The sequence below is a fragment of the Tympanuchus pallidicinctus genome, unplaced genomic scaffold, assembly GCF_026119805.1.
Source record: "Tympanuchus pallidicinctus isolate F22 unplaced genomic scaffold, pur_lepc_1.0 scaffold3, whole genome shotgun sequence".
In the NCBI taxonomy this organism is placed as follows: Eukaryota; Metazoa; Chordata; class Aves; order Galliformes; family Phasianidae; genus Tympanuchus; species Tympanuchus pallidicinctus.
The window spans coordinates 349,033-367,667 of NW_026294747.1; the positions used below are offsets into that span (position 1 = coordinate 349,033).

At 40.4% G+C, this 18,635-nt stretch overlaps 1 protein-coding gene across 6 annotated transcripts in view; it reads right to left on the reverse strand.

Annotated features, from left to right (window-relative positions):
- CCDC34 (coiled-coil domain containing 34) overlaps nt 1-18,635 on the reverse strand; it is a 70,132-nt gene that overhangs the window by 13,853 nt on the left and 37,644 nt on the right. For 2 of the 6 annotated variants that reach the window (XR_008208881.1, XR_008208883.1), the window contains exons 9-12: nt 13,053-13,191; nt 11,114-11,260; nt 8,450-8,605; nt 2,287-2,335 (exon numbers count right to left, since the gene is read on the reverse strand). Coding sequence is in view for 1 of the 6 variants with exons in the window: in XM_052692479.1 (XP_052548439.1) it covers nt 13,163-13,191 (29 nt within the window). In the remaining 5 variants the exon portion in view is untranslated. Of the gene's footprint in view, nt 1-2,286; nt 2,336-8,449; nt 8,606-11,113; nt 11,261-13,052; nt 13,192-18,635 lie in introns of those variants that run through there. The other 4 variants (XR_008208884.1, XR_008208882.1, XM_052692479.1 and 1 more) reach the window with 4 other exon arrangements.

Genomic DNA, 18,635 nt, shown 5'->3' on the forward strand with positions numbered 1-18,635 from the left:
AGGGCTATTAATCTCTGGAGAACACAAAATAAAAGTTGCTGCTATCTGACAGGCTAGCAGCCTGTCTGCCTGCAAAAGCTGCTAATTCATATAATGCTTGCATGATGAAGTATTAGCAACTTTTGGTTTTAGTGTATAGTTATAGATAATGCCATGTGTCGAACGAACGCACAGAAGACTCTGATAGATGGCTGGCAAACATTCATCTTGTTGGCACTTATTAGTAAAGGCCATAAATACAGCAATGAGTGAAAATGAGTCAGAATGAAAATATATTAGAGCTTGCCATAATTTCAGTGCTCAACTCAATGATTTTCCACTTACACCAGGGAGGAGACTCAGCAGATGAGGCCTCTGGAGGTCAGTCAGAAAGGATTCCTGGCTCTTTCCCAAGCTCCCTGTGTGATCTTGTCTAAGCTATTTTTTTCTTCCATACCTCAAGCCTCTGTCTAGCTCTAAAACGCACTGTAAGTCTCTCTTGGAAAAAACAGAAGGACAGCACTTAGGTCAGATTAACCGACTACACAGATTCACAACAGAGAGCAATGAGCTAGGGTTAGACCTGTTGTGAAAATAAGAGACCTTCTTTTTCATAACAGGTCTTGGAAGTTGTAAGGGACCACCAGCTGAGCACGAATCAGCCACGTCATCTGAAAAATACGAACACCTCACTAGGATGCAAGCTGGAGCAGAACATGCAAGTGTGCAGGAGTCCTTCATGTGCCAGCAATGCCTTAGCTGAAGAACTGGCTTCTCACTTTGGGTACATTTCAGGGAAGCTGAAGCACCAGAAAGACTCCTGAGTAAGGCAAGAGAGGGAGACCAGAGGCCCAGAACAGCCACCCTACATGAAAGGCCTGAATTAATTGCTGTCACGTAGCCAAAAAGAAAAAGCAGGCTGAGGAAGGGAGGAGTAAAATAACAGAGTTCAAGGCTATTGCAAGATGGAGCAAATAATCTTTCAAATATCTTTGCTGGTTAGGAAAAGAAATAAAAAGTTTAAATTGCAATAACAGAAATTTATGTTCAAACATTACGGGAAAAAATTCTCTAACAGGAAGGGTGGTAAAGCACCAGAATAAATTGCCCTTGGAAGCTGTGAAGCATCCACCTTTGGAGACCTTTAAGAACAACTGATGCAAACATCTCTCAGAAATAACACTGGGTTAGTTAATCTGCCTTGGGGCAGCATGATAAACCCTGATCTTTCAAAATGCATTCAGCCTGTGATTCTGTGATAGTATCTGTGCAGACGTCATGTGTTTGTACAGCACCTAGCCCTCTTCTTTATTCTCGAAAGACAAACAATAATTACTAATTAGTTTTATAATAATTATATTTCAAAACATACAAGTTTTATGCAACTTACATATTACTCGAACTCCAACTTCATTTTCAACAGAAAAAGTTTCACTAGTTTCCCTGCTGAGACAGAGCATCTGTTAGGAACAATTGTTCATTTTTCAGTGTCGAATTTGCAAAATCAATTCACACGGCTTTGATCAGTAGTGGGAAGAAAGATCACTACTGCTTTGCCAATAAAGTCTTTTTCATTTTCACATACTCTTCTATGCTGGAAACAGGAAAATAAATACGTAAAACTTCCTAAATTATCTATTCTGCTTCTTAAAAATTGAACATAGCAAGGTCCACAACTTCATCATCAAATACCTTTTTGCCTTACCTCAATCAATCTGAAAATGAAAGCACCATAATTCCAAATTAAATTGGCTCTTGATTCACGTGAGATTTATCATTAAAATGAAAACTACTTTATTCTTAATGTGTGTATTTCAATGACAGTTTAGGCTTTTATACTCTCATACTATTATCTCTGTTCAAGTCCTAAAGTTGTGTTCCCTCTCTTGGCAGCCTTATTTCATGTGCATGTAGAGGCAAACCCCTTGACTGGAACAAAAATGTTGCAATAAAACAGAAGAGCAGTCACGTTGCTAACAGGAAAATTCAGTGGCCATGTTATTTTCCCCCTCACAGGTATTACTGGTTGTTTCTATTTAGTTCAATGCTTCATTATTAAACTGACACCAAAATCCCAGTAGGCAGTAATAAATTTAACCACTGTTTCATTTGTTGAAGTCTCAGATACACCCTTGTGCCTGGCAGCAAAGGATGTGATTCACTTCAGTTCTTGTCTTTTTAGGCTTCTGTACTGCATCTAGACGTCTGCCCAGTGAAAAATAAACGACCAGAGCCCATCTGTGCTTCAGTGTAAATCTGACTGGGGAGTTGAATCCCATCAGACTTCCAAATTGGAAGTAGACTTACCAAGTAATGCAGTTTGACACAGTGATCCACCATCAGCTTGTAAAGGGGCCTGGAAAAAGAGCAATATGCAGATATCGTGCCAGTTATACACTGACTTCCCAGGTATTGTGCTGGTCCACACATATTTTGCTATATTCCCATGTTATACAAGAAATGTTACAAATTCTCTCTTTTTTTTTTTTTTTTTATGACTATTAAGAAAAAAAATAGTATTTTCCCTACCCTAAGGCTGCAGAAGGTCCCTAGAAACCAGCTCCTGATGTCATATTAAATATAGAATGGAATAGCTTAGTTGCAAGGGCCCTACAAAAATCTCTAAGTCCAACCACATGGCCACTTCAGGGCTAACCAAAAGTTACAGCATGTTATTGAGGGCATTACCTGAATGCCTCTTGAACTCTGACAGGTACAGGGCACCAACCACCTTGCAAGGAAGCCTGTTTCCAGTGTCTGACCACCCTCACAGTACAGAAATGTTTTCTAATACCCAGCCTGACCCAGCTTGTCCATTAAGCCAGTAAGAATCTATTGACGAACAGTATTAAAACCAAAGTCATTAAAGCTTTTTATCCATTAAAATTCAGAAGGTGAATCACAATTACATGCAATTTTAGTTAATACTGAAGAACAAGGGAAGGAGAAGTTAGAGAGCACTTAGGTAGGTTAAATACGTTCAAGTCAGGCTAACATATACAAAAACCTGAGGAAGACTGGTGAAAGCCCCCCAGCAATTGCTTATCCGATGAAAACTATGGAGGACTAATAGCATGCCAGAAGACTGCAGAAGGGAGAAAATGGTGATCATACATACAGAGGAGCAGAAATAGAACAGCTGAGAATTTTCAGGCTTGACAGCATATTTCAATCATTGAAAAAAATACTGGCATGTAATAATTAACTAATCTATGTGTAAACACTGAGAATAAAAGTGGCAGTTAGAGTGAACCCAAGTTAAGAGAAAGTAATGTACTGCCATTCTAGCTTTTTCTCTATTATATTGTATCAAGTCTTATGATTATGCAGAGGCATAGATAACACAAAAGTTTGCATTAGTAAAGCTTTTGGTATTTTCTTACAATCACACTGATGGCTGCCTGGATTAAAATGCAAAAGGTCAGGTACAAAGCTGGTTAGAAAAGAGAACACTAATCAAATACTTATCTATGCTTAATGTAAATGGAAGCTAGGATTCTCCCAAGGATGCCACAGGATTTTTACTGCAACCATATGAATGACCAGGACTAGGCAGCTAATAGTCAGGAGAATTGGGAGTGAGGCTATTAATTGATAAATGACATGAAGATAAGGGGAGAATCAATACACTGGAGACCAAACTTGATTCTACACAAGTAATAGAACTGGTCTGTAAAGAAGAGAATGCTGTTCCATAATGACAAGTACACAGGAATGGATAATCAGCCATTAGAATATCTGACAGCTAATGGCTGGATGGTAGGTTTGCATAAAGGGATGCAGTAGTGCTGCCAGCTTGAGTCAGCGGGTCATCCTCTGAAAAAAGTTTATGTCACAATGGGATGTATAGTCAGCCTGGAAGTCTCGTTTTCAGTCTACTTAGACGGGGCATAACGTCTAATTTTAGGGTGCTGCATTTCAAGAAAGAAGAGGAGGTACTGGAACTGGCTGAAAGCCTGGGCATGGAATGCTTAGCCTGCAGAAAGGAACATATAAGCCAGGCAGAATACTAAACAAAAAGATATTGCAGAAAGGACAGGAAACCTACTCTCAAGATACATGAAGTATGAAATCAAGGTGGATTAAATTTCATGACAGAACACTCAAGAATTAATAACATCAAATATTCTCAAGTTTGGGATAGTAGAAGTCAAGCATACGTTGACTGGAGAGAGTTCATCATTGTAGATGTCTAAGAATGAGCAGAAGAACATCTGTGAGATCTCAAGAATGAGTTGTCTGGCCTTGTATTGAGGTAGAAATTAAACAGTCTGTTGAGATCCCATTTAGTTCCATTTCCTTGGCATTCAGCATTTTTAAACAATGAGAAGACAAAAGCTCACAGCTTCTATAAATCACACACAATTCACTTTTATATGCTCAGAGTAGCGTTGCACAGCGTACACTCGGGCACTAGGAGGAAAGAAAAAGAAATAAACCAAATCACTTGGACTTTTTCTGTGGGAGAGTGACACTGGTTCCTTTACAGTCGTAAGGCATCACAAAATGCCAACAAAAGAGGAAAATCTCCCAGATTGCAGGCTCCTATCCTAACCACCCTTCAAACGCGCCCTACTGTAATTCTTTTCTAAAACTCTCTTCTACAGCTGGATGTTCAAAGGCTTCTTTCCTTTCAAGTGTGAGTTTTTCACCAACAGGGGTGAGCGTAATAACTTCTTCAGAGAACTAATATGTGTGGTGAAGAAAAAGTATAAATTAAGAAAATGAAAAAAAGGAAGGAAAGGAGTCCTCCAAAGACAAAACAGACAAGGTGACATGAAGTGGAAAGTCAATGGGAAGACAAACAATGTGTTTTTACTAAAGCTGTTAATTCACTCTTCACATCTCCCACTCAAGTCATCAATCACAACATAAACTAAATAGAGCTGAGAGCACAGCTGCTTGCCTGCCACTGTAAATGAACCTTCTGTATATGGAGTCCTGCTCCAGCAAGCTGGCGTCTTCAGAGGAAAAAACCTCAGCTAGAAAAATAAACAAATCAGGTACCACAATCCTCCTCCCTATATTTTTTTCCCAACGAATATATGCTACTAAGTTTTAACCCCTTACTGCTTGCTAACTAAACCAACTAAAACCTGCTTTCTCTTTTCTTGTAAAATTCTTCCTCCTTAACAGTCAGAGCTGAGGAAAGAGGCAAGGGGAGAGATCCAGCATGAAGCAAGAAATGTTTTCTTTTCTAAGTCAACTCTTCAGTCTTAACTCTTTTAAGCAAGCATTTTGACTGTAGAAACATTGCTTATAGAAGGATTGTTGAGCAGAAAGCTTGACAGCAGCAGGTACTAAACAGAAAGCCATCTTAGTCAGACATTGTGGAAAGCTGCAGGAAGAGTCAGCAAGCGTCCAGACTGGCCTGTTGCCCTGCTTGGCACTTTGAACAGAACGGCTGTGTATTGCAGAGTCTTCATTCACCTTCTCAACATATAGCAACCGAAGGGAAATCTGTGACTCTACAACAGCTGAAATTCCTGCTTGGAAGTCAGGAGCGTTTGGGGTATACCAAGAATAAATATCTAGATGCATAAAGAGTCTTGCAAAGAGCAAAATTTGTTCTGTGTGGAATATTTGTCAGCTACTATGATGCACGTATTTTACACTTTTTTCCAAGCCTGTGTTTATTGTTGTGTCAGATTAAACGATACAGATGTTATACATTGGTCAGTGGCTCACAGATCCTGATGGTGACATGCAGGGATCTACCATGAATCTACGTCTTACCTCTGTGCTACAAGACATACAGTGAAACATTTTGCCACTTACAGTCCACTGGCTTGGCACTTCGGGTTCTGAACAGCATTTCTGGTGCAGTGGCTTTAAGAAGTCATGAGAGAGAAAATGCAGGAAAAATAGGCTGCCTCCCTAAACCTCTTGAGCCTGTTGTCAGGCCTTCTGTGATTCAGAAAAACTTGGCTTTTTTCCTGGCATCATTCCTGAGCAGCACTCTCCCCAGCACTGTTTTATCCGCTCACACAAACAGAGCCATCTCCCTCTGCATATAAATACACAAGGAAGATTTCTAGTTGAACTATTGTCTCCAAAAGCTACTGAAAGTAAAGGCAGCATGAATTAAAAGCAGACATAAACTCTAAGGAAAACATGACAACAATGATAGTTAGGTCTGGAAGTTTGAGGAGGTGCTCTGTATTGCTTCATGAGCAAGACAGCAATGCTTCCAGGTAGAGTACCAATAAATGAAAGTAATCACAGACTTTGAGGCAGAAACTACCATTCAGAATGAGAAGCATTATCTTTGTTTTATGCCTTAAAATCATACTGAAACTATATAGTTTTGAATAAGAAAGGGTAGATCACATCTAGCTCCCATTACAACTTCAGTGTTTATTTTGGGGCATGCATAAAGTTTGACTGGATGAAAATTAATTGCAGACTTTTTGTAAGAACAGAATAGTGCATAAATACTTATTCTAAACTCCAGCAGCACTGCAGTGAAAAGATACGGAAATCACAACATATGATTTAAAGAAGAAACAAAATCACAGAGGAAGAGTAAAGTAAGGCTTTTGTTGGCTATGAATGTGGCTCAGATTGCCCTAGAAATACTATTTTATGACACAAGAGAAGTTAATCACACATTCCCAAATATAAATGCCATCATTAAGCAGTATGTTGGGTACAATTGTAAATCTATGTAGTGAGATGCAAATGCAAGTTCTGAAGAAATGTGGAGGTTACCTTTGCAGATGGTGTTGTGTTCCTTCTTTAATCCAAGAAATGCTACAGAACAGCTATGCAGCAGCATTTCTCAATTTGTATGGTACCATACAGTTACTTATTTTAGAGGGTGCTGCACAAGCTATTAGAGTCTCACCTAAAAGGTTTTCAAAGTTGGAATACTACGGATAGAAAACAGGAGGGCAGACAAGACCTGGTTTGAGTAAAATGGCTCTATTTCTGGGAGGCAGACACTGTCCAAAGGATGAAATCCTGACTTCACTGAAGTCAAGGTTAGTAAGAGAGGGAGTACAGCATCTAATCACATCTGTAATTAGGAATTTACTTTTCATACCACTGAGAATCCTGGGCTGAGTTAATAACAAAAAACATATTGAATCCAAATGAACTTACAAACTCCACTAGCTTTCCTGAGGCTAACATCAGCTCTTTCCATTCCTGTTATGTCACACAGCTTGCTTTGGCTAATCTCAGTTCCATGGGCTTAATCAGAAATAGGCATTTCCTGCCATGTTTTTGTTTGTTTGCCTTTTCCTGTGGGTGATTACAGTATCTTTGTAACTACTTGCATTACAGATTAAATACCACCTGCAGGTGGGCTGAAGTAATCACATTCTGCTGAATGTTTATTAAAATAGTAATTGCTTTCATTTCCTCATATACACAGTGCACACACTATTTGTTGTATAAAATTATGTTAAAATAAAGAAGTAGAACTATAAACCTTTACAGACATGGAAAACCTCACTTAGTCTTCAGCTTAACTGCACATAGCAATTGTAGATGGAAACAACTTGTTATTGCAGAAGCTGGTATGCTTGAATAATTTTAAGTGCTTTGAAAACCTTTTGCCAGTACTTTACAAATAGGTTGCAGCATTTGCGATGCCTAGGAAGCTTTACTTGCACAAACACTGAATTAATCTGGTGCTCAGGAAAAATATTCCATGTCTGTCACAGGGCTTACCATATTGTTCTTTCTAATACACGACCAAAAAACTTCAGGAGTCCAAGTCTCTTTTTTGCATGGTGATGTGCAGTCTCCTGATTGATGAAACCTGTCCAGACCTCTGAAGTGCCTGCACTCCATCTCTCCAGTCCTGGTGATCCTCAATTTAAACAGACTCTTTTTTTTTTTTTTTTTTCCCTTCAAACACTGCCCTCCTTGTCAGAGATGTTATCTGGCTAGTAGAAGAATGCCAAACGCTTTGAGTTCATGTAGACCTATACACCCACAAAGTCCTATGCTGATTAGAGCAAATAAGTCATGTTGTACAGTTTATGCAAACAAAAGTTGCACAACAGAATTTAGAAGCATTACAGTGGCCAGGTACTAACTGGAATCTGCTCCATTCCCCTGGTTTGATTATGCCCCTCAAAACTGAATGATGGTTTTTTATGTGTCTAATTCCCTTCATCAGTGGCAAAATAATTTCCAACATCAGTTGTTGGTTTTGACAATAGAACATGGTTGTTCTGATATCATACCATATCACAGCTCACTGAGCTTGCTCATGTGGGAGATACCTCTGCTAAGCAAAACAAAGCTCATAGGAAATGCGTGACTGAGCAGGTGTTGGCTGAAAAGCCATGTATGTGAGGACACAGATCTTGTCCTAAGGAAATTGTTTTTTTTTTCCTGGGAATCACTTCTTCCAATTTCAAATGCAGCAAGCCCTGAGCCCACAGCACCATACCACTGATACCAACAAAGCATAAACTAGCATGGAAAAAACATCAATGCTTCTATTCATGCGCACCTAATCTCAGAGAGCTGAGGTGGAGTGCATCTTCATCACATCTCCACAGCAAGCAAGAAACAGGTATTCAGACAGCTTTCTGGCGTTACTGGCTGGTGAGTGGGTCCAAAAAGGATGCCACTAGTCAATCAGTTGTCATCTCTGGTTCAGGAGCTCCTTTGTTAAGAAAAAAAAAAAAAAAAGTATCGTTAGTTCTTTAGTCCTGTGTTATTACCATTCTTTCATTAGCTTACCTGTTACTAAAATTGCAACATTAACTAAGCTGCACTAGATTTATCTTGAAACAGATTTTCAAGATCATTTAAATCATTGGAACCCTCATAAGCCAATGTGACAGATAAGATCACAGAATGGCCTGGTTGCAAAGAAGCACAACGCTCATCAGTTCCAACCCCTGCTGTGTGCAGGTCGCCAACCAGCAGCCCAGGCTGCCCAGAGCCACATCCAGCCTGGCCTCGAATGCCTGCAGGGATGGGGCATCCACAGCCTCCTTGGGCAACCTGTGCCAGTGCCTCACCACCCTCTGAGTGAAAAACGTCCTCCTAATAATCAACCCAAACCTCCCCTGTCTCAGTTTAAAACCATTCCCCCTTGTCCTATCACTATCCACCCTCGTAAACAGCCGTTCCCCTTCCTGTTTACACACTCCCTTCAAGTACTGAAAAGCTACAATGAGGTCTCCCTGGAGCCTTCTCTTCTCCAGGCTGAACAAGCCCAGTTCCCTCAATTTTTCCTCACAGGGGAGGTGCTCTGATCATCTTTGTGGCTCTCCTCTGGACCCTCTCCAACAGCTCTCTATCTTTCTCGTGCTGGGGGCTCCAGACCTGGATGCAGTACTGCAGCTGGGGCCTCACAAGAGCAAAGAGGGACAATCCTGTCCCTGCTGGCCACCCCTCTTCTGATGGAAGATTGTTTCAGATGCTGTTATTTTTTTTCTTATTGGTTTACTGGTAATTTGGAGAGCCCTTGTATTCAGATATCATTAAGGAGATGCTTTTTATATGCTTTTTGCTTTTGACTGGTCTTTCTCTAGAGAAAGACTTACACACCAGCCACTGTAAGGGGCTGGGGATCATACTCTGGATCCCACTTCCTATTCCACACCAACTGGGGAGGAACCATCCCCAAAATTCTGCTTGTGCGATGCAGCCAGCTGAAGTTGCTATGCACAACATTCTTAGTTACTGCTGGCTTCCCAAACATCTTGAAAATTACTCAAAATTAAATTAAACATTTTTATTTGATTTGCCAAACTGATCTTTATAACGAGCTACTTGAATTCCTTTATAATGCTACTTCTTGAAGAGCCAAGAACTGCTTAGGAATAGGCTTAGGAAAAAATAGGCTTAGGAAAATTTGCAACTCATCTTGAATTTTGGAAGTGAACATGGCTGGCATGGCATGGCAATCATTATTTTAAAAATGCAGTCTGTAGGCAGCTAAACGTGGTATTTTCTTGCATATTAAATACCAGCATTTGGTTTCGAATCAATTTCACAACATGCTTGTGAATGCAGACCATACAATGATGCCAATGTACAGCATGAAGTCATCGCTGTGCGCTATTAGAAGAGCAGAGAGTAATTTTACACAAAAGGTGTCTACATCTGGTACTGTTCATAAACACTTTCCACTTTTCCCATTCAAAATAAAAATAGCAACGTAGGAAAATCTGGGAATCTTTCAAGATTTGCTACGAATTACAGGAGAAGGAAAGTTCCAGCAATTATGGAGATTTGCCACGGACGTTTGCATACTTATCCCAGCAAATGTTTGATGGTTTCATAGCAATTTGCAAACACATCATGTGCACTGATCGAGAGGTTGCTATTTTCAGGAACGAACCCAGGGCTCTTTACATACCTGGTGAAGACAAAATCTCTCAGGGACAACTTGGAGATAAAGTCTGAGGGGTTTTGTGAGCCCCCTGCTTCCCAATGACAGGGACTGTTTTAGGCCACACACAGTGGAGAGCTGGAGGATCTTCTGCTAAAATCATCTACCCCTTTCCCTTTCATTCAGACTCATCTTTGCATTCACAAAAGGGTGACCCTTCTGTGCTGCTAAACAAAATGTATTTCTTCTGCCTATGTTTCTTTCAAACTATTAGCATTTTTCTGGAGCCCACTTATATAAAAACTGAACTCCACATCTGAACTTAGCAGTCACTAAAAGAAGCAATCTCTTCATCCAGTATTAAAACAAATTAAATGCATGTCAGTTTCCACCCCAGAATACTATATTCCTCCATTCAGTAATAACTTTCTAATTTCTTCAACTACTTTCAGCTCAAGAGGACACGAAGCTAAAACAATGTGCCTAGTTTTTTAAGTAATATTTCCTAATGTCATCAGTGTTTACCTTAAATGTAAACATTCTCCATTCATTCCCTGGCACGCTGATGTAGTGATCTGGTAGAGTGTGTTAGAATTCCCTGAGCAGTTTTTCACACAGTGAAATTTTATGGATTGTCCTACAGTTACATGCTCAAAAAATAAATATAAAACAATTTAAAAAAAAACAATAGCAACAACAGAAAATGCAGAAATTCAGATTCTAGTACTTCTTAATGGAAACAAACTTGGCAGAAAACCAAGCAGCAACCCTTCCTTACCTTTTATTTATGCTGTATGCCTAAGAGTGACGGTACTTTTCATAACCAACCATCTCACGAACGTGCAGAGTTGGAGGGCTGGCACAATGCCACTCTCACAAAAGAGTATCCACTTTCAGCCTTTCAAACAGTCCATTTCAGAAGCTGAGTTCTGCAGGAGTACCAGCTTAATAGAAGCCTTCCACTTCTTTAGTTGGCTGTTGACAAGGAAAAAAGAAAAGATAAAGACAACAGGTGAAGGTAAAAGCCAAGCAATTTTACTAGCAACACAATAATTGACAAAAATTTACACTGCATTAACAATTGGATTCATTCTAATGAATGGCAACAAGGGTTTACTCGTTGAAAAGCACACCTTTTCAGAAACTTGGATTTGACCTAGACAGGTACAGGGGGACAGACTTTAACTGAGACATACTGGCGTAGCCTCACTTCCTTCAAGTACCTATGCTTACAGACATGAACTGAGATATCCAAAGTTCATCTGTTTTTCAGACCACAAAAGTAGGGCTTCATGTTCTACCAATGTATTTTAGTAAAGCTGAGTAATGGAGTCTCACTTTGCTTTAGCCCACACATTTTCATGTTTCCCATACATCTGTTACCTTTTTCAGGCTTTCACTAAACCAAAAACGCATCTGAATTTCCAAACATCTCCTGACTCGGTTGAGTTTGTTCCCCTTACTTCGTTTTTTTCTGTTGCACATATATCAGCTAATGTTAAACAATGAAGACAACTAAAGTAGTGTCTTCTCCACAGGTTATTAAATGACCATTAATCTTTTCCTTTCAGCTTGAAGTCCTCCACAGAGTGACGGAGTTGACTTAATTTGGACATTACACAGAAATTCAGATGTGAAAGCTGGAGCAGAGAACATGGCTGAAGAGGTAACCAGAATGGTGCAGCAAATGAGAAGACTTTGCACAATATCATGGCAGCCTCTCTGAAAGGCAAACTATCTAAGTTGTCAGAGCAAACAGATAGTTATCCAGCATCCAAAAATATACTTTGTTTGCACATATTTAGCTAAAGGAATATTAAATAGTGAGATGATAGTTAAAGAATAGATAATGAGATAATGAATGAAAGGTAAACAAAGAACAGTAAATGTGATTAGTCATCTTCATTTCACTGGCCTCAATATTTTTGTTACTTAAATCAATGACAAAATCACTCTTAACTATAGGTGAAAGACGTTTGAAACCATTGTGTGTGCTTGCTTCTGTTGTGATAAGCTTCAAGCTGCACCTCCCAACATGTATTTGCAAGCACTCAAACAATTCTTACAGCACTATCTGTTTGTCCAAAACAAAACCATGGGTTTGAAGAAAGAGTACATGCAAAGACAGTATGTTGCAATTTGAAATGTCAAAATATGTTTTAAAAAAAAGTTCTAAAGTCACCTATGATATTTGATACTCTATTCCCATGTTTCTCTTAATTTGTTTATGTAACACTGCTGCAAGCTGCTGAACAGGAATGGCTGCATTTTTGGGATGGATGTAGTAAGCCCATAAGCATAGACTGGAGAATTTAGGGTGAGGGAGAAAGTGAGGGCATATGCGAAGGACAGAAAGAGCAAGAGGGCTTCAAGACCTCAAGTGAGGGCAAATTCTTGGCTGCACTGGAGATTACAGGAGTTTGTTCAATTGTTTCAGGAGAATCTAGATGATAAGGGTGGCTATGATGCGCTTGTATCTTGTGTAATCCATCTCAACTGTGGAACACAAGGACCAAAACAACCATTCTCTTGAGATGGCCGCCTCCTTACAAATTTTCAGTTCAAAAACCTATCTCCAAAGACAGCAGTTTGGCAGCCTTAAGACTGATTCTGGGATAAATAGGATATATTCTTTTAGCTATTCAAGTAAAGGAAGGAAGAACAAATAAAATATTGAGATTCTTCCTGCAGAGATATTACCACTCAGAATACTTGTACGTGTTAAAATCTTTCCTTTGGATTACTTTCCAGTGAGCTCTCACAGTACCTCCTGAAGTCTGCCTCAATCGCATTTCTGTGGTCTGCCAAATGTCTCCATGACTGTATTTTCCAGTATGATAGGACTTCTGTGATGCAAACTGCATTACCATGTAACCATCATCTGGCTTCTTCCAGCAAACCCAGCCCTGCAGCAGAAGTGAAAGAAGGCACTGTGAATGTTTCATAACAACTGAGATGAATACAGACTAATCAGAAGCAAATCTAAATTGAAATAATTGTCTTAGTTTGACAAATTAGAATTCATACAGTCAGCATGACAAGAAGTGCTACAATTTCTTTCCAGTAGCAAATCCAAAATCAGCTAAATAATATTTAAACCCCTCTCACATCCACCTCCAGTTCATTTTCCACGAGGACACCCCCAGCTCATGCCGAAGGGCAACGTGGTTCCCACTTGGTAATTCATCTTCAGTGCTCCTTCAAGCACAGAAAGTGTCAAAGCTGTCAGCTTTTGTTTGAGCTGATGAGCAGTGTGTAGACAGAAGGCAGAGAAGATGTACGGCAGGATGTGGTTGCACAGTAGGTGGCACTTTCCTCTATGAGGTTTCAGTCTGGCAAGAAGCCCTGGTCAGTTCCAGACAACAGATACATTGTCCAAAGGTTCAGAAATTGAAGTGTTATTTTTTCCAGTGCTTTTCACTTGCAGAACTGCTGATCTGCTGTTGTCTAAGAACACAGCCTCATGTCTCTCTTCGCCATGGGGAACGGGCTGTTGTTGGAATCCTGTAAATATTGTAGTGAAGTCTTGTGCTGAGTGTTCTGACCACATTCAAATCAGGTCAACTTCACTCCGCTGTGCAAAATGATCTTAGTGGTTTGATTTGGATGAAACTGTTCTTTGTGTGCTTTGTACACACCTCTTCTATCAACTGCTATTTCTGTGAGAGTGGCTACTTTCCAGGAATGGAGAAATTGATTTCTGTGTGTGCTTGAGAAGGTGAAAAAGAGACAATTCAGCTGAGTTCACAGTTCACCTGACACTGTTGTTAGAATCTCAGAGGAGATGGTATGAAACAGTGACCCCCTGAAATCCTTCATCAGGAATCAGACAATACAATAGTTACAGTGGTTTAAAATTAATTTTTTCCACGGGCCCAGAAATAGTCTAATCAAACAAAACAAACATGTGGAATGCATCAGGCTTAAATTTTCAACATCAGCAACACTAATAGACCTTTTCTATAGCCAGGCACAACCCCTGTAATTCTACAAATTAGACTGAGCCCCTGGGAACTGTGCAACTGCAGCTGCTACACAGATGTGCAGATAGAAAATAAAGCAGATTCTTCCAAATAAGACTGGATGGGGTTCTGAAGCTAATAAAATTACCACTGATCTAGTGTTGACTGATAACTTTCTTCATAAGAAAAAGCCATACATTTTACCCTGTAGCAAAACACAGTCAGAGCTGAAAAGCGTCTTCCCACGGATGGGTGACAAAATCAAATTCCTCTCACTATCTAAACTCAACTGTGCTGCAACAAGAACTGAGGACAAACTCCCACTTCAGAGATGGTTAGATGACTAAACAAACTTTCAAAAGTCTGGCCTTGAGCACTTGTTTTTTTGGCACTTTTGACAACCACAGCTCTAAGATCTAAAGAATCTGACCGTGGCAAGTTTGTTTGGCGTGGAGCCCGTGTGGTTCAGCAAAATGCTTTAACAAAATGACTTTACAGAGCTCCGTGAACTTTACCAATTGGAAACTATAAATAAGTCACCAATGTTCAGGCACCGAACTGAACTTCAACAACCTTTAAGAAATCCTAATTAACACAAACACTGACAGCACACCAAACACTCCGGACTGCTCCTCCATTATGTGGGCATACCCACTTACAGCTAGATTCAAATGGCCAGAGTGGAAAGAATCCCCCTGCACTTAAGAAGAGAGAATAAAAAATGAACAAAGCGGTGATGAATATAGAGCGTGAAGCAGGAAGGGACAGGAAACAAGGAGAAAAAAAAAAAGAGGACAAGGATTGAAAATGGACAAGAGTTGTAAGTGGATGTCACTGATGTGACAATTTCATAGGTGAGGGGGCAAAAGAGATCTTTATCAGTAAGCATCCTCCCAAACACACACATCTTACTGCAGAACTGTTTAAAACAGATTAGAACTGATTAAAACTGCATTTTAATCAAAAAGGCCTTTTATATGCTCCTCTTGGAACCTCATCAAAGTGTTGCCTCCTTAGTCAGTATATTTCTTTAAGTCCCCAAATGTGCCTGAAACATTCCCTTTTGCTACTGCCGTAATGGCCTACAATCACTACGAGCTGTGGTCTTTTCAGCTAGGGTAAACAATATTGTGCCAATATTTGGCTGACAAAAACCTCCAGAAACATACCAGGAGCTTAAAATGGAGACATTGTAATTTTGTAGACAGCACTCCTCCCTGTGAATTACTGTTCTGCTAGCATCCTACCATGCCATTAGGAGACAGCAGTCTGATACCAGCCCAGCTAACCTAGGGCTTGTTTACAGTGCAATGTATTTGCTAAGGCATCACCACACCAACGTAACTACTCCCTTTCTGCTCTCTAGCCACAGGCAATCTCTCCAAGGTTTGCAGTACACACCACAGAAGTTTCAGAGACCCTGGCAGCCTTTCACAGAAGTAAGCAGCACAACAGCGGTGCCTTTGCACAGCTCCCAGGGCACATGCCACAAACATCTTTCTCAAGCCAAATTATTCCTACATAGTTTCCTTGGAGTGCAAGATATTTCCATTCCATACCGGTCTAGAGCTGCTTATCTGGACTAGTGGGTCATTGTCCATTTTCCACCATCTGAGTCCAATGACTGAGAAGACTTGCTCATAATGTGCTGTTTTTAAAGCTCTTTCCAGATAAACACATGATGATATTTTTAAGGATGCCTTCCTGCAGCAGCTGAAAACATTACAGACTCTGACACCTACCTCATGGGGAATGGCATGCAGAGCTGAAGCTCAAAGCAGCACTGAGGCAATATCACAGGGAGCTGATCCTATTCCTCACCCAGTCTTGCAGATTACCCCCTGCACGCGGCTGATGCTGTGGCTGATCAGCATGTGGCTGATCCTCCAGAGAGAGGCAGGTCAGCACGCTGCACACTGGCCCAGCTTCCTCCATTTCCACTCTGGAGGGGCAAAACTCACAAGGGGAACTTAGGTATAAAGTGCCACAACGCGCAGAGCAGCTGCTATTTCTCTTTGTGCCCCACTCAAGAAGTGAAGGGAAGAAGCTACAGCTTTGCTCCTCGGCTTTTGGCACCGCCTCTTTCTTTACATGAGGATAACTGGAAGGCTGGATGAACTAGGGAATTAGTAATGAGTGATAAAATGCTTTTCAAACACCACATGTGCTTCTGATCAGTATTCCCTGGACAGCACTGCAGGGCTGCCATTGCTGCAGAACAAGACTGCCTGTTTCACTTTTAAGTATTGGTGGTAACACAGAGGCAGCTAATTGTCCCAGTTCTGTAACACTGTAAGTAATAAAGCTTGTCCTCAAAAGTTTGTATGTAAGACAGCCAGTGGAAGAAAGGAAATCATATCTTTGTTTTGCTATGGCAACTGATGCACTGGGATGTTTTTGCAAGGTCACATCGGAAACCTGCAGCTGAGCCAGAATTTGAACCTACCTCTTCTGTGTGCAATTACATCACTGCCCTAACAGGTCCTTCCTTCCTGTCATACATTTGTTGTCTGACTTCTAGCTAAAGGCTTGAGCCCAAGAAAATCAGCACGGAAAACAAGCATTACACAGTTGCATCTAGAAAATAATTCCATCAGCAGTCAGCAGACAAAAATTCCTACTGCACCTGCAGAGCAGGACAGAGCAGTTATTCTACTGGCAAATCACAGTCAAATGCTACCTAGCTTTATTATGAGGCTCCCCATCGCATGTTCTAGGAGGTATAATTCTGGGCCAACTCTGAAAGCTATCCATGGGAAAAAAATGGCAAAGCTTGTTTGTATCTGTGCTGTGGAGGTGTGAACAGTACTAGGAGATGGAAATTTAGACCTAATGTACCAGCAGAAAGAGCTGGACATTGCTCAGCACATTGTTCAGCACAGCTGCTGGTTCACTGCCCATTGCAGGTACCTTTGCTTTCCTCAAGGAGCCCTAAATAAGAGCCTAGGATCTGACTAAGCAGAAATTGTTTGTTCTCTCCCAGAATGTCATGACAATTGCATTCATTTTGGGGAAGGCTTGCAGATACAGCATCGTCAGCGCTAATGTCTTTGGACTGATGCTGAGCTTGTACAGAGCACACCGCTACTTCCCAGAACAAGCACAGTAACAGAAAGGACAAAGCAGAGAGGGAACACCAAGAAATCTCACAGCAGCAGATACTGTGAAATGGATAGCCTTAATTTACTGCATATTCTTCTCAGAAGTTACAGTAATAGAACATAAAAAACAAAAGAGTTCCACATATTTCAGTTGTTCACAGATCTGAATGAGATGCACGCTAGCATTGCAAATTCTACTTCAAAAATTTAAGTGCAAGTAATAATCTTTTTGCCCCACTTAGTTATTGCTGTAAATCTGTAACATTCAAGACTTTCACTTCACTGAAAAATCCTAGTTCACAAAAAAGAAAAAAGAAAAGAAAACTCGCTTAATTTTGGATTGGGTCAAAATGCTTGTGTGGTTTTTTTTTGTTTTTTTGGGGGGGGGCGGGGGGGGGTGTTGGAAGGGGGGAAATTTCCCTGAAATCTGATAAAGTACATCCACGTTGAGAAATACAATTTCACAGTAACAACAAAACTCTTGCTGTACAAAGCTGTACACGTAGCTTTGCTCCTGCGTTCCTGCAGGTCTACAGACTAATACACTTCGAAGAAACCTTATTTCAGAACTATTCAGTGGCTATGAGAGTTTTCAAGACTCCTAGTTCTGTTACTGCTTCAGCTGGGACCCTTGGGCCAGCCTATGCCTTGGGTTTCCGTGTTCTTGCCACTCCTTGGAAATGCAGCTTCCATGGTGTGGGGAAGGTCACAATTCAGAAAAGCCAAACACAAAAAGAGAACCAAGCCAGTCCAATACAAATCAGCCTTACAGGCAGAGTTTCAGTAGAGTTGTGAAGTTGATTTGATGAAAACTTGCCAAAGTCTTTTATTGCAGAAGAGCTGCTTTAAATGTCAGCATGGGTTCTAAGAGAAAACTAGAACTATATGCCTTAAGAGACTTTGAAAGAGCAGCTAGATCTAGGGAAACCTGCCTCCCAAAAGCAAAAAAAAACCCAAAAACCAACAAAAAAAGCCACAAAAAACCATTTATTTTTTCCAAAGTCCCTCTTATTCCAGAAAGTTATCAAACAGCAGTCTACACAGTCTACATCTTCCTGACAGCGACTTAGAATACAGCCAAATGACAAAAGGCAATCTCCATGTATTTTGGTGGCACAAATTTCAAAAGCTCTCTCTCACATAAGGCCAAACCCTCCAAGAGATGCATGAGACAAAGTGCATTCACTGATTTTCCTGAACATACTTTTGAAATTTTGTACAATGACTCAAGGAATCTAAATTGTCATGGTTACAAGGTAGCAGGAAGATTTACAGGAACAAATAAAT